The sequence below is a fragment of the Onychomys torridus genome, chromosome 11, assembly GCF_903995425.1.
Source record: "Onychomys torridus chromosome 11, mOncTor1.1, whole genome shotgun sequence".
NCBI lineage: Eukaryota > Metazoa > Chordata > Mammalia > Rodentia > Cricetidae > Onychomys > Onychomys torridus.
Window position 1 is genome coordinate 22,742,042 of NC_050453.1, and position 11,028 is coordinate 22,753,069.

Consider the following 11,028-nt stretch of genomic DNA (forward strand, 5'->3'; position numbering starts at 1 on the left):
CATTACTTTGCCCATACTCTGCATCCAGGGACTTAGAATTTCTAAGACTTAGAAATCATGTGCATTTCTTGTTCTTCCTCCTCCTCCTCTTCTTCCTCCTCTTCTTCCTCCTCCTCCTCGATGTAGCAGGAATCTTAAAAGTTCTTATTAATAAAATCAAACCTGAGGCCAGTTATTGGGGTGAATACTGGAAGATCAGAGAATCAGAACAAGCCACAGCTTCCTCACCTCGCCAGTTCCTCAGGTGATCCTGTTTCCTCAGACTGGAAGTGTCTGTGTCCTCATGCCAATGGCTCTCAGCTGAACTGTGCTGCTCAAAGCCTAAAAGCTTAACCAGCCAAATGCTTCTAGTTTCTGGTCTTCACGCCTTATATATCTTTCCTTTCTACCATCCCTCCCTGGGAATAAAGGTGTGAGTCACCATGCCTGGCTGTTTCCAATGTGGCCTTGAACTCACAGAGATCCAGAGGGATTTCTGTCTCTGGAATGCTACGATTAAAGGTGTGAGTGCCACTGCCTAACTTCTAGGCTTAATATTGTGGCTTTTCTGTTCTCTGACCCCAGATAAGTTTATTGGGGTGCACAATATTTTGGGGAACACAATACCACCACACCTCTTCTTCTTCTTCTTCTTCTTCTTCTTCTTCTTCTTCTTCTTCTTCTTCTTCTTCTTCTTCTTCTTCTTCTTCTTCTTCTTCTTCTTCTTCTTGACAGGGTTTCTCTGTGTAGTTTTGGTGCCTGTCCTGGATCTCACTGTATAGCCCAGGCTGGCCTTGAACTCACAGAGATCCACCTGTCTCTGCCTCCCAAGTGCTGGGACTAAAGGCGTGTGCCACCAACGCCTGGCCCTGTGCCACCATGTCCAGAGGCTCAGCTTATTTGATATGATAAATGGGAGACACTAGCCCAGAGGAGTGATGCTGCCTGTGTAGGGACATATAATAAAGAAGAGACCAAGGTGAGGCTAGAACATGCCTTACAGCTCTGCCGCGTAGCAATAATAAACATTTACTGAGCATAGCTACAGGGAGGCGCTTTGTCCTTGCATGGTAAAAGCATAAAGAGATGCAGCATCTTTTCTTTAAGATTCTGAAGTTTAGATGGAGGGAAGGGAAGGGACACAAGATAACCCTGTTTATGCTCCATACTAGATCAGTCTTAGACAGGTTCTACCCAACTTCAGAGGACAACAATGGGTTTGCTCCAGGTTGAGGTCAATGGACAGGAGCCTCATGTTGTGTGAAGAGCTCAGGACAGTTTTTGGTCTGCTGCTTGCAGACGTTGCGAGGGGCATTGACCCTCTCTGGGCTCCAGAGCTGTCTCTGGAGTGTAGTCTTTGACAAGGGGCTGCACTCTCTAGTCCACACTGGCTCTGTGAAGGAAAGACTGGGGTTCTAGCCTTCCCTTTCTTCTCCCTAAGCTCCGGAGGCCAGGACCACTTGAAAATATGATCAACTCATGAACTCTCAAGGTAGCACTCTGGAAAGGGACACTGTGGTCCCCAGCCCAGGGACAGGAGAAATTTGATAAATGTGGCATCATTTCCTCAAAAGAAATAAAGAGGAAGGGAGGAGGGGGGAAGAGAGAGAGGGAGGGAGGGCAAGAGGAAGGAAGGAAGGAGAAAGGACAGAAGGACAGACAAAAAAGAAACAGAAATAAAAGGGAAGGCTGGAGTTGTGCTGGAGAACCTGAAGCTCTTGGAAGGCCAGGGGTCCCCATGGGCTTCTGGGTAAATTTTCATTTCTCATAAATTTAAACTCAGAAGGGACTTCTGTGCTGCAGAAGGGCAGTGTAAGCCCTGGGCCCACACAGGGAAACACGGAGCAAGAGTGGAGGGTCATCTCAGGGGGCCTAAGGAGAAGTCATTCACCTGAGGTGATGCAACTGTGAGCCAACGTTACCATACTCTGTCCCAACTAAGTGGTTGCTCAGGGGTTAGGGGCTGGGACCCTGGAGAGCTCGCTCTTCCCCCAAATCAAGTCAGATACTAGACAGGTGGGATTAGGACATCCTAAAAAAAAAAAAACAAAAACAAAAAAACAAAAAAAAACCCCAAGATTTCCAAAAGGAACCAGGAAGCTGGGTTCCTGGTAGGGCTGAAGGAGGAAGTGGAGGGGAGGGAACTGAGCCCAAGGGGAGAAAGGCCAGGCGGGTGTGGCCAGGAGGGGAGTAGGCCCAGTGCTGGTGGTGACAGATGGGAGGGCACAAAGAGGAGAGCTTGAGGAAGACAGATGGATGGGGGAGGGAAGAGAGGAGGCTGGGGGCTGGGGGTACAGTGGTTGGAGGCTGAGGCTGTAATGAGATTGGAGATGGGCTCTGAGGTGAGTGAAGAGGAAGAAGAAAGGGTAGGCCGCCTTAGGAGACAAAGGCCAGTAGGCCTAGGGGGCCAGGGGCAGAGGGCTCCGGCTGGGTGCTGAGAAGGGGGGGCAGCTTCCAGCTGGGCTGGCAGCGCAGAGAGTGACAGATTGTGTGGTTAGCCAGAGTGGAGACCCCGCTGTTACCTTTTAGAGGCACAGAGAGGTAGAGACAGAAAGACGGACTGACAGAGACCATGTGGAAACCAAGAACAGAAACTCGAAGATGAAGACACACCAGAGCAGGGCTTCCATTTCCAAGTGACAGGAGCTCCTGCTCAGGCTTCTCTCTCGCCTGCCTTGGCTGCCATGACCCAACGCATCTCCAGTGGCTGACGGAATAACTGCTCAGCCACAGCCACTCTCTGAGAAGGGTCAGGCAGTGTGGCACAGCAAGAGTTAATACTGTCCGCTCTCCCTGCCAGCCATTTGCCTGGTTGCGTCCCCAGGGCTCCCCACATATGTCACCCCTCTCCTGCCAAGCCCACTGCTTCCCAGCTTCTCCAGACCCTCCCCACACCCTCAAGGACTAGCCCCAGCCCCTGTGTCTAACCTACGCTCCAAACCTCCTCCACTCAGAACCTAAGGATAGAAGGGAATCTGTGATCTACAATCTGAAAAAGTGGATGCCTCTAAATGCAAATAACAATAAGCCACAAAGGTATAATCACTTTCTCCATCCCCAAAGCCTGCTCTAGTCTTCCCTTGCAGGGAAGCTAGGCCCTACACACACACACACACACACACACACACACACACACACACACTCACTCACACACACACACACACACAGCTCCCAACATGGAGAGCTCACCTCAGCTTCCCTCAGTCACATTGCCTTACATACATATATGAATGAAACTTCCTAGATCCTTTTAACCACCATGCATATTGGGGTGAACACTCCACAGTCCACTCAGTCTCCCGCGAATTGTTTCACTGGGCATCACAACAGTCCAATGGAGAAGGCAACATTATGCCCATGTTACAGAGGGTGAAAAGAATCCAGTGAAGGTGGATGATTTGTCCAAGGTCATTAAGGACCTGGACCCAGGTCCATCAGACTCCGGGGTCGGTAGATACAGTGCTTTCTATGGTTGTTATTGGTTCCTCTTTATTACCTGCCTGTGTTCTTTTCAGCTAAATTCCTGAGTGAGGCCTGGAACTGGGGATCCCCAGAGCCTAAGATCTTGAGATGACAGATGTGGAGGAGGAAGAAATAGTCCCCAGAGTATGTGGGACAGCTAGGGCGGGATGCTTCGGGACAGAGGTTGCAGGGCTGAAAGTCTCTGAGCTAAATAGCCTGCAGGGGGAAGGCTGGGGACTGGGGTTTGGCTCCCTCCTCCAGTGCCCATACCTCCCCATCATTCCTTTCTGCTCTGTGGTCTCTCAAGATTCTGCTTCTGTGTTCCTCAATGCCTTACCCTTTGGGATCTGGGTCCCCCATTTTGGTGACTCTTTAATACTTGATTATCACGACTCCCTACTTTATCGCCCATCATTTCTCTGTTCCCGACGACTGTTCGCTCTGGACTTCCTCCATGTCTACCTCTTCCTTCCATCTCACAGCTTCCCCCAGACTTTCTCAGATTAGCATTTTCCCTGAGTGTGCCCCTCCACACCTGAATCTCCCCAACAGTCTCTTTTCAGGCTTCTCCCCAAGTTGCTGTCTCTTCTTATCCTGCATCTCCACCTGCTGCAAAGACTTGGTAACCTGCCCCCCCCCCTCCTTCTCTGCCTCTCTGTCTCCTCTGTGTCTCTGCCACCTTGTGACTATACCCTCCCTCTCCGCTGGGTCTCCTCTTCTCCTCTTCATCATTTTCCTCTGCTTCTCCCTGTCTCCCTCATCTCTCCCATGGCACTTCCTCCGGAGTCTCCCAATTTCTTGGATGGGTTGGAGGGCAGGAGGGTGGGGAAGTAGGATTGTTGTTGCTGGGGGCTCATTAGGTGGAGATTGGTTTTTAATCAGCACCATGGCAATGATGATGCAAGAACCAAGCTGCCACCTGGTCCCCTGCCCCCCCCCCCTCCTCAGACCTTCTTTCCCCTCCAGCTCAGCCCATCTGCTGGCGCCTGGGCACCTGTCTGGGCCTGCCCAGGTGGGAGTTGGCACCTCCCAGGCCTGGGGGGTGGGGAGAGGAGGGTGAGCTTGGGGAGGAATTACAGGACTCCCTCTAGGGCAGGCCTCACCCTGGAGAAAGCCCAGAAAAGGTTGAGAAGGTGCAGTGAAGTGGCAGATCCCCCCCACAGCTTGGGCTCCTACTAGGGTCTATGCTATTACAAGCATTATCTCACTTGATCCCCATGGCAACCTGCACAGTTACAGTTTACCCTATTTTGAAGAAAAAAAAAAAAAAAAAGGACATGGAGGCTCAAAGGTCATCACTTGTCCAAGTCCTACAGCTAACAGAGCCCCCTTTGCTGCGGCTCACTGTGTCTGGAGCCGCCCCAGCCGTGGCTTGTTTCTGATACCGAGGCTCAAGGAAAACGTCCTACAGCTGAATACATGGGAGAATTTCCATGGTGAAAGGCAGCCCACTGCTTCTCTCTGCTTCCCTTGGCCCCAGAAACTTGCTCCCCTCTCAGGCCACCCTGCAACACACCCACACAGACACAAACACACGCATATGCACAGGCACAGACCCTGGAGGCGGCTGAGCTGTTGATGTGAACTTAATCAGTGCTCATTTGCACATGATTTTGTATCTACTTTTCTTGTTGCTCATTTGATGGGCTGCATACTCAGGCAGCCTGGACTGCCCTGCCCTCCTCTCCCAGAGCCCTTCCAATCTCTGTTCCGCTCTCTTGGATCTCCTCCTCCTCCTCCTGTTCGCTCCTACCGCTTCCTTCCCAAGCCCTGTGGATCAGCTCGGGCTGGCCAGTTTAGAACTCCCCATGGGTGGGGGTGGGGGGTGTCTCGATCCAGAATCGGACCCCACTCCTGACCTGGTGATGGGGTAGGTGGGAAAATGGGACCTGGAAGAGAGACTGTCAGGGTGCATGACAAGGGCTAGGACCTGAACAGTAGTGAGAAGCAGCCCAGCGAGCTGTGAAGACTGTCTGTATGAGAACTTAGGGGGAGGACTTTCGGGTCCTCTTCCACATTTTAGTGCTGGCTGGCCTCTTAGCCTTTTCATAGTTTCTCTGTCAGTGCTAGGGAGAGCCTTGTTCCCAGGAAAAGGGAGAGATGGAGAGGGGGCGGTCAGAGCCACCCTAGGACTCAGAGTGGAACTATTTTAAATCCAGCTTCTTTGGAGTCTCTGCCCTGCTTGCTACTTCTAGTGTGGAGATTGAGGGGGTTCATCTGTGGTCCTGCCCTGGCTCTCGCCCCAGCCCCACCCCTTCCCCAGCTCTCTATTTCTTGCTTATGAAATATGCATGGAGAACAGATGTCCCTGCTCCCCCACTCCCCACCCCCCTCAGGGCCAGCCCCCGCCCCCAGCTCCCAAGGGGTTCCCAGATCCCTCTGCCAATGGCTGCCCGGCCTGTCTGTTTAATATTGATGAGGGGGCTGCTTGGGCCAGCCAATGGAGAGCTGGGGGTGTGTGTGTATCTCCACATATATATACACATAAGGCTGGGCCAGTTCAGGTGTGTGTATGTGTCTGTGAGTGTGTATGAGTGTGAGTATGCGTGTGAGTGACTCCAGTGCTTGATTAGGACCACCCCTTCTGCCTAGGCCCTACATCTCCACCATGTGTACCCCTCTCATCTGTCCTGGAGCCTGTTCAGCCACAACAAGCTGTCCCTAAGAGCTCTAGAAACTGGTCACTAACTTTGCAAACAGATGACCCTTGAGCAGCCAGAAGAGGCTGGAGCTCTCTACACTGTCCCCCTCACTCGTCAGCTTGGATCCTTTGGCAGAATCCTTCTAGGTAAGGGGAAACCACGGGCTGGGGAAGGGTGGGCATACCACTCCCAATCTCTGGCTAGAGTGGCCTCTCAGAACCTTCCCCTAGCTGGGTCTCTCTCAATCTCCGCCTCTCTCTCTCCCTTACTTCTCTTGGATTCTTTGTGCAGCCTGGGTCAGCTGCAGTTGGAGGAAGTCGGGTGGGGATTCCTATCTTGGATGCTTGGAATTGTTGCTTCCCTCCTCCTTGGAGCCTGAGACTTTGAGACCAGACGTGGTGGAGGAAAGACTTAAAGGGGAAATAGAAGCTGCTCCCGGGAGTGGAGGTGGGGAGAAGGGAGGGGCAGGTGGAGATGGGTTGTGACAGATGGGGAGCAGGAGAGAGAAAGGGAGGGCACCAGAGAGGGATGGAGGATGCAGGAACATGGGGATTGGACAGGGAGAGAATCCAGTTGTGATAGATGTACCGGGAACCCCAAGGCTGAACTCTTGGTTCCGGCCCACCTTGGGAGTGGGGAATTGGGGATACCACGTGTACTGGGAAATGTTCTCTCATCACCCCACACTATTTCTCTCCTCTCTTCTTTCTTTGGACCCTAGAATATATTGGATGTTCATAATTTCAGCTTTAATCAGCTTCTATTATGTTATGTTTGGTGGTCGAGTGTCCCCCCACCCCAAGAGCTTAGTAACTGCTCTAGTCTCGAACCTGTCTTCTGTGTGGTGGGGTGAGGGCAAGCCTAAGAGAAAGGGTGGGTCCTGTGAGATTGTCTGTCAGCTGGAAAGCCAGGGCCAGGGATGAAGGGGATGGTGACTGGGAAGGAGTCTCGGTGCTTCTGTTTCTATTAAGGCTGAGCTCACTGTGAAAGACCCAGTGACTCTGGGACAAGCAAACTTAGCTGGCCTCCATAAGGACAGCTCCAAGAAACTCCAAGGCCATATCACAGGCTGTGAGTGAGTGTCCAGTCTTCCTTGCAGAATTTCCAAGAGGCCATGAAATGGCAAGGGCTAAATGTGCTAGTAAGGATGGAGCTGGGGGATCTGCTGGTCCTAAGCAACAGTGTGTGCTGAGAAGAAATATCTTTCTTTGGTTCTCATGGGCAGGGTGGTAGGACCTAAGGTCTACAGTGGTGACGTTGAGGAAGTTGTGCCAAGCTCCATGTAGCCCAGTCCACTCAACAATGACCTGTCTCTGCGTTTGCTTCCCCTTCTCTGCAAGAAACAAGGGGGCAGAAGGTTCCAAAGTCAAGGCTTTGCAGGCCTCCCCTCACTCCTGGGAAAGGGCTAGAGTCATTGCCAACCTCTCTTGGGGCTGTTGGTCTGCCTTTCCCCTTATTTATTATATGCCCTCCCCACAAAAAAACAAAACAAAAACAAACAAAACACACACACAACAAAATTTGCTACCACAACAAATAAGGGTAGAGTGTGAGAGTGTTAAGTACATTCTCATTATGTGAGACTGATCTCCAGAACTTTTTCATCTTGTGAATGTGAAGTTCTATGCTCCTTATAAAACAGCTCTCCTTTGCTTCCCCCTCCAACCACTCCACTTTCTGTTTTTATGAATGAGATGACTTTAGAAACTTAAAGAGTGGAGTCTTAGTACTTGTCTTATGATGTGTTCGTACTTTGTTGGTATAGTGTTCTCAAGGTGTAATCAATGTTGCAGTATGACAGGAATCTCTTCCTATTCAGAGCTCCTCGTCTACTGTGTATCCATGCTATTTGCATTCTTTTATCTACTCCTCCACTGGTGAACATTTGAGCTGCTTCTGCAAGCTCAAATGTTATGCGTGAGCACGGGTGTGTCCATATCTCATGCGTGCTAGAACGTAACTGTATTTCCAGTTGCAATTTTTTTTTTTTTTTTGAGGACCATCCAGGCTGTTTTCCATGGCAGTCCTACCACTTTACAATCCTACAAACAAGGCTTCCCATTCCTTCACATCCTTGCCAACACTGATTTAGTTTTAGTTTTAGTTTTTTACACTATCTGTCTCCAGTGGATGTGGGGTGATGTTTCACTGAGGTTTTATTTTACATTTTTTTCGTGATCAGTGATATGCCATGTATTTTCATAATCATGTTGGCTATTTGTGCATTATCTTTGGAGACATGTCTGTTCAAGTCCTTTTCCCGTTTTAAAATTAGGATTTGCAATATTTTGGTTGTTCCAGACTTTCCTCTTTTGAGATTGAGTATTACTATGTATACAGTCTCAAATTTCACAATCCTTCTGTCTCAGTCTTCCGAGTGCTGGGGTTGCACAGGCATATGCTGCCACACCTGGCTAAGAACTTCTTTATATGCTCTGGATAGATATTAACTTATTGTCAGATATATGGTTTGTGACCGTTTCCCTGTGGAAATTGTTCTTAGTACACTACAGTTAAGTTTCGTGGAGAATTTTTTTTTCTTTTTGTTTATGCTTCTGTTCTCATATTCAAGAAATGACTGCCAAGTCCAGTGTCTCGACAGATTTCCCTCAGTTTTCTTCTAGGAATTGAGCGGTTTTAGGTCTTCAGCTCTCCTGTTCAGTGTTAGCTTGCCTACCGTGTGTCTTTTCTAGTACTTTCTCTTTCCTCTACTTTTCCTCCCACTCCTTTCCACCCGCTGGGCTCTTTCGCTTTGGACAGCCCTGACGCCAAGTTTTCGGCTGTCAACTCTTCCATCCCTTCAGCGGTCAATCCTTAATTCCCCTCCTCTGTTTCAGGCTCCAGGCTGGAATCCTGACCATGGAACCTTGAAGTGACTCTGCTTCCCTGAGCTCAGTGGCAGACCCCAGCACTCCAGGCCCTTCCAGCCTCTCCTACAGCCCGTTTCCAAGCTCGGAGAGGGAGGGAGGGGTAGGGAGGTGATCCGGCTTTCACTAGGCCGGGGGCTTTTCATCATGATGCTCAACTCCGACACCATGGAGCTGGACCTGCCTCCCACCCACTCGGAGACCGAGTCGGGCTTTAGCGACTGTGGGGGTGGGCCGGGCCCGGATGGTGCTGGGTCGGGGGATCCCGGAGTGGGTCAGGTCAGGAGCTCGGAGCTCGGAGAGTCGGGCCGCAAAGACCTGCAGCACCTGAGCCGTGAGGAGCGCAGGCGCCGGCGCCGCGCCACGGCCAAGTACCGCACGGCTCACGCCACGCGGGAGCGCATCCGCGTGGAAGCCTTCAACCTGGCCTTTGCCGAGCTGCGCAAGCTGCTGCCCACTCTGCCTCCAGACAAGAAGCTCTCCAAGATTGAGATCCTGCGTCTGGCCATCTGCTACATCTCCTACCTGAATCACGTGCTGGACGTCTGAACTCAGCCCGCCCCCGGCCCTGGATTCTCCCCTCCTCCCGGGGCCTCTCCTGAGCCCCTAGTCACCACGCATTACTTAGAATGGCCATCTCCTTCCCATCCCAGAGGACCAGGCCCATGCCTCTGGTCTTGAAGGCCAGTTTCTTTTCATTGACCCAGGCATGTTCTCATGTTCTTTCAGAGAGTTGTTAGGGCCTAGCTGGTCAAAGCCGCTTGCCAGATTGGTCAGAATGGAGTCCTTGCTGAATTCACTAGCCTCAGCCTCTAATCAGCTGCTGCCTCCTCTGCTCTATGTCCGAGTTTTCAGAGATGCTAGACCTAGATTCTCTTTCTGGCAATGGTGGGATTGATTCCGATTCAGAAGGGGAAGTGACCAGCGGCAGAGAGGGGAGTGGGTTCCTAAGTCCCAGACTTCTCTAGCCATGCTTGGGGGAGGGATGGGCTCTTGGGACACAGAGAGATGAGTGAGGTGACTCCAGGGTAGCCAGGAGTTATAGAAAACGTCGTCCTTTCCTTGTCTATCTTGTTCCTGAGGCTTAGACTATACAGACCTCAGCTCTTACTTGGTAGCGAGTGCCTTGCCTTCTTGGAGCGGTCTGGCCACTCCCCTGTCCCTTCTCACTTCTGCCAGTCCAATTTTCTCCCTTTCCCGGTGGAGGCTAGAAAAAGGAAAACCTCAGTCCTGGGATGAGAAAGACATCTTCAAACAGCCCAGGGCACTGTGCAGAACGCCCAGGCCCTGGGTGGGGCACTCAGCTGCAGCTGCTTCCAATCCCAGCAGACCTTGAAAACATGCAAACTCCATCAGCTCCTCCCTCAGAGGCAAGGGGATGCCTGCTACTGCCCCTGTGCATGCTCTAGGGCCTTATTACACTTTCCCCCCTTCCTTTCTTAAGCAGACACGGGAAGGAAGGTGCCCCGCCCATGCTGCTGAGCCCCACCTGCCCTTTGTAGCCCTCTGAGTCGATGGGCCTTAGAATCGCTGTAGAAGAAATGAACTCACTGCTTTTCTATGCTCCATCCACCCTCAGGCCAAACTCCTAGCTCTACAAGGATATTTATTTACGTATTTATTTATTTATTCATTATTTATTTATTTATAAATATTACTATTTATTACTGAGTTATGCACTTTGGGGTATGATGAGGGGGCTCCCCACAGCTAGCTCTAGCTGGGACCCTCCTTTCTCCCTGGTAACTTCTTTCCTTTTCTTGCTCCTTCTCCAAGGCAGGTATGTGTGGGGAATCCCTTCACCCACCATACCAGCACCCCTTCCTCAGCTCCATCTGTTCCCACCCCCTTTCCTCTGGAATAGAGCCCCTCCCTCAACCCCTCCCCTTCTGGGTGTCCTCTCTCAGCCCCTTGACAATCCCACTCCAGTCCTGTCTATCCATCTCCATTCCTCTTACCAGCCCTGCTTTTTCCAATACCACCAAGAGCAGGCCCCAGGATCTGTGTCTGGTGTCCTGCGTGTAAGTCTCTCTCTGGTTGCATTCCTAATTTCTTACAAAAAGAAAAATTAAAGTGAC

At 51.1% G+C, this 11,028-nt stretch overlaps 1 protein-coding gene across 1 annotated transcript; it reads left to right on the forward strand.

Moving 5' to 3' along the window:
- Positions 1–9,097: 9,097 nt before the first annotated feature.
- On the forward strand, positions 9,098–9,499 carry Nhlh1 (nescient helix-loop-helix 1). The gene has a single exon (XM_036201956.1). It carries the CDS (start codon positions 9,098–9,100, stop codon positions 9,497–9,499), a length of 402 nt encoding a protein of 133 aa, XP_036057849.1.
- The last annotated feature ends 1,529 nt before the right edge of the window (positions 9,500–11,028 follow it).

What these genes read in the sequence shown, in the direction of transcription:
- Nhlh1 (XM_036201956.1), top strand. Translation starts at nt 9,098, where the DNA reads ATGATGCTCAACTCCGACACCATGGAGCTGGACCTGCCTCCCACCCAC.